General features: G+C 42.0%; 1 protein-coding gene across 2 annotated transcripts; it reads right to left on the bottom strand.

The window, feature by feature from the left end:
- Nucleotides 1–356: 356 nt before the first annotated feature.
- Y39E4B.6 lies at nt 357–3,906 on the bottom strand. Of its 2 annotated transcripts, none has more exons than NM_067309.7 (4): nt 3,457–3,906; nt 3,197–3,272; nt 2,424–2,675; nt 357–823 (listed from the first exon to the last, which is right to left on the bottom strand). In NM_067309.7, exons 1-4 carry the CDS (start codon nt 3,651–3,653, stop codon nt 635–637), a joined length of 714 nt encoding a protein of 237 aa, NP_499710.1. In that variant the 5' UTR covers nt 3,654–3,906; the 3' UTR covers nt 357–634. The 2 variants fall into 2 exon arrangements, with proteins under 2 accessions (NP_499710.1, NP_001380120.1); NM_001392222.1 differs by lacking the exon at nt 357–823 and adding an exon at nt 828–1,260 and having other exon boundaries at nt 3,457–3,886.
- Between the last annotated feature and the right edge of the window lie 711 nt (nt 3,907–4,617).

Raw genomic sequence — 4,617 nt, 5'->3', positions numbered from 1 at the left:
TTTTTTCGTGTAAAATACCAAAAGAGGACGGTGGATCGAAAGGGGCACACAAACGTTCAGGCGAGGGCAACAAAAAAAAATAATCGGGAGGAAGAATGGGTGAGAATTTCGAATTCATCGAAAAAAAGGATACCCGTAATGCTAAAAAAGCAGTGATCATCGTGTCCAAAATGTATAAAAACCACGTGGATGATGAGGATTTTTTAACGGGATGGGTTTCGAAGCGAAAAGAATAAAAAGGAGGTACCAGCCTCAGGGAAGAAACAGTACCCATAATCGGGGGGAGACCTCAGGGAGAACAAGTAAATCAAAAATTGAAAAATGAAACAAGGGAAATGCTAAATGAGGGGGGGGGGGGGGGGGGTGGAACAAGTTTTGTGCTTGAAAAAAAGAAGAAGAAGAACAGGATTAAAAACATGAAAAAATTGATTTTCAAAACAATGCAAATGTGCTCTATCTGCCCCAGAGCCCATGTGCATTGTTTTTGCATGGAGCTTTTATTTACAAAACAGGATAAAATGAAGTCTAGGATTAACGACTACCGGATTATTTTTTATTTTTCTTAAACAGCCGGAATACTAGCAGACTTTTTGCGAAGGGGAAGCGGGGAATTTTACGTTTTTAAGGGAGTAAATTAGTTGGCAACAACTGGTGATTTCGACTGTCCAACTACAATCGCTGTGGTCGACGTCACTGGCTCATCCGGAGAGATCCCATGTGCGGAGAGAAGGCTCCGAAGGTGTCGATTCTCGGTCTCCTTGGATCCTAACTCTCGTGTCAGAACTTGCGTGTCCTGATCTCTCTCGAGAAGTTCGGCGGCGAGCTGAAAAAATGTTGATATTAGTTAGAGATAGCGAGTACCGCACAAGAAGAAAACAAAAGACGGGGCGGGGAGAGGGCAAAAAACGTTGAACGGTGATGATGATGGTGATGAGCAATGAGCAAATATATATGTTAGGGCTAAGGCTCGGCGAGCTGTCAGGTCTTGAATGAGCTGCGCGGCGGCCAGTAAGTACCCATAGATGGTGCATATATATATATATATATATATATATATATATATGTATATATGTATGTATGCATGGTATGTAGAGTGTAATAAAAGTCCTAGTAGTGAGAAAAAATATTGAAATTTCTGGAATGCTGATCTGATGGTCTGAAGGTCTGAAGGCATCTGAAGGTGTTCATCTCTCCTGGCACAAACACTTTATCACTCTCTTTATGTCTCTGTATGGTCGGGCGGGGAGCTGATGCCAGACTCTATAAGATTTCACGTGGGGTTCTTGGTACAGGGAAATAATTTTTTTTTTCCGCCTATGCCTGACACTTACCTGTCCGTTGCTCATTCTACGCCCACAAATTTTAAAAAAAATATTTTTAAAAAACAAGATGAGAAGAGAGGGTTATGGTAGTGAGAATTATTTTTTACCTTGTTCATATCTTGGCTGCCATTGGTTTTATCAAAAAATTTCGTAAAATCCGAGCAAAAAGGGGTACGACTAATATAAAAACTACGGTCTATTGCGGAAACACAAAATTTTGAGAATGCGTCTAGCGCAACATAATTGACGCGCAAAATATCTCGTAGCGAAAACTACAGTAATTCTTTAAATGGCTACTGCACACGGCCCGGCAAGCGTACGCAATTTGTCTACCGTATACCTGACCGAGGCCCAGTTTTTTTGTGATGCATATAAAAAATGTCCGAAAATAAATTCTAAATTTTTTGGCCCAAAACTTTTTTAGTGCCCAAACCTGGTCTACACCCAAATTATCAGTAGAGCGCATTTGCATAGATGTACCACTTGCCGGGCGGTGCTGTAGGGTCCATTTACGGGCATGGCTTACAAAAAGAGTTTCCGTTCGATTTATCGATGCCATCTGAATATCGATGCCACAATTCGTTTCAAAAATTTGTTGATCCCGTAAATCGACACAAGCGCTATTTGAGACAGCGATACTCCATTTTCCTTAGTTTTTTCTTGTTTTGTCATTTTACAAAACAAATATTTTGTTGATAAATCAATTAATTAATTTAAAAAATGGAGCCCGTAAATCGACACAAGCACTGCAGTAGTCATTTAAAAAACTACCGTAGTTCTCGCTACGAGATATAGTTATATTTTGCGCGTCAAATATGTTGTGCAATACGCATTATCGTGTCTTGATTCATATTTCATCACTTTTGGAAATGAAACATGATCTGCCGTAACCCTCTCTTTTGAATGAGAAAATGAAAATAGCTGTACCCCAGCTCCAGAGAATTTGAAAATTTCAGAAAAAGTATCGGAACATACCGTAACCATCCCTCCCCATTAACCAGCAACAGCCATTTCCATTTTCACTTTCCATCTCTTCTCTCCCAGCCCTTCTTTCCACCTCCCCCCCCCCCCACTCTTTTAAAAACGCAAAACAACGCATACCTGCGATCTAGTCATACTCTGAATCCGTTCACGCTTCACTTCCAGGTAGTCGGTCTCGAATTCTCGCTCCATCTCTCGATCGGCCTCGCTCTCACCGGAGGTGCTGTCAAGATCGTTGTTGTCGTCGCTTCCAAAGTCCGCCGTCGTTGTTGCAGGCTCAATTGTGCACCAATAGGCCGGGCGCATATGCTCGTAGGATCCGCTCATTGTTCGGACCCGGCGACGCTCGGCAGCCTCGAATTTCTGCTCGTTCTGGAAAATCTAGGGTTAGGGTCGGGAAAAAGGATCTGATATCTCGTGGAGATACCGTACTGGACTACGGTGCAATTTCACTTCTTTTTTTCAGAAAACGTGACACCCAATTCTCGTCAAATTTCTTCTCCTCTCGTCCTTTTTCTCCGTCTTCCCATCTCATTATAAGGTCGCCCCCAGTCGGGCCGCTCACTCTTCCGAGGGGACTAGATGCATTGGAGACGAAGAGACGCAGAGAAAAGAAGGTGGCGTTTGCACACGGGCGTAACGGCTCGATTCTGATCGATTTTTGAAATTTTTTTTCAGAATCACAATCAGAACCCCTAAACGGGGCTTCTCAAGAAATTTGGCAAAAATCCGGGCATTTTGAAGTGCACTTTGGAATTCAGATTCAAGTCACGCGAATCACGTGGTAACACTGAATTCCATAGTAGATTTTGACGGAAACAACAATTTTGGAGGTCTAGTCAAACCGCCAAATTGGTTTGTGGTAGATCACTATCAGTGTTGTGTATTCTAACCTCAAACTCGGCATCTGCTCTCGCTTCACGATCCTCTAATAAGAACTGGGTACTGTTGGGTGGAGCCATTCCGAATCTGAAAGAGATGGATTACAAAGGAATATACCTACTTTTTATAAGGAATGTGAAGAACTAGTTAAGGACAAAAGGTCGAAAGGAAAATACTTGAACTAGATATTTTGGCTAAATAATCTACTTGTAACACTTTAGATCATCAGGCATCCATGAAGTTCAGTCTCCTTTTCCGAGCAAGCACCTACCTGTCCTGTTTGTCAGGTCTCTTCTGATTTTTCTTAGTCGGCTTCGTCTTCTCATCGTCAGAATAGTCTGGCGAGTAGGGTCTGAAACGACCGCCGCCGCGTTTTCGACGACTTCTACGAAGTCGGCGTTCACCGTCGGACTCGCCGTCAGACACGGATCTCGTATCACTAGTAAAAAGTCCGTAATAATCGGCCATGATAGTAATAAACAGCTTGTCGAGCGCTTTCGAATGAACCCCAAATTATTTAGGGGGTGGATTTAGAAGTCAATTTAGTCTTTGTTAGATGTGGCGTGCTTCTACAAGCGCTACCGTAATCGTCGAGCACTTGTGAGGAAGCGCGCGCGCGTGCACGTCTTCTGTGGAGGCAGGCGAGAGTGAATGCGCTCTCTTCTTCAGTGCACCAAACACAGCGCGCCGTCGTGCGACACACCGATTGCAAACTAGAAAGATCGCACTGGACCGCGTCTCTATATATACGACGCGCGACCGCGACGCGACGATTCCTCCGCAAATGCAGCGCCGCCTCTCGTTTTTGACGAGCGCGCACCATCTTCCGAACGGAAATAATAGTGGTTTATCCTTGCTGAATTTCGATGAAAAATACATGACTAGACCGACAAGAATACAAAGAACACTCTGAGACTGTCAAATTCAAAATTCTGAAAGTTTTTTAAAAGTTTAATTTCGCTGTCCAGCAGTCTCTTCGTTCCCTCCTTTTCATCGATTTGTGCACCATGATGCGGCTGCTTCCAGTGGAAAAACCTCCAAAATTGCGTATGTTTCAGGTTCTAAATGTTTTTGATTGTTGAATCGATAACCTCTATGCCTGTTCTCATTTCTTACGCTCTTGTTTTCCGGAAAAATTGTTGAAAAATTATAATATTACATGGAAGTTTAGAAAAAATTGGGAAAAATTGGGAAAACTTGGGCACGTTATAATTGATATTGTCGGTGTAAAATATCCATATAAATAGTTTGACTAGTCAAATCTTGTATTTTACTATTTTTCAGGTAAAAAGTTTTCGCACAAAAAAAAAATTTATTTCACATATCGATTGATACTTAAAAAATAATCCATTACAAAAGGGTCGAAATTTCTGAACAGTATAATGTATGTATATAAATTAATTCGCTAAAAGTATTATACTCCTTAGCACAA

Source organism: Caenorhabditis elegans, chromosome III, assembly GCF_000002985.6.
Source record: "Caenorhabditis elegans chromosome III".
NCBI lineage: Eukaryota > Metazoa > Nematoda > Chromadorea > Rhabditida > Rhabditidae > Caenorhabditis > Caenorhabditis elegans.
The sequence above is the reverse complement of the archived record's forward strand: the minus strand, read 5'-3'. Positions and strand labels throughout refer to the sequence as shown.

What these genes read in the sequence shown, in the direction of transcription:
- Y39E4B.6 (NM_067309.7), bottom strand. Translation starts at nt 3,653, where the DNA reads ATGGCCGATTATTACGGACTTTTTACTAGTGATACGAGATCCGTGTCT. An exon ending in AGACCTGACAAACAGGACAG is followed by an intron (nt 3,273 to 3,456) that starts GTAGGTGCTTGC and finishes CATCTCTTTCAG; the next exon opens with ATTCGGAATGGCTCCACCCA. An exon ending in GAGCAGATGCCGAGTTTGAG is followed by an intron (nt 2,676 to 3,196) that starts GTTAGAATACAC and finishes TAGATTTTCCAG; the next exon opens with AACGAGCAGAAATTCGAGGC.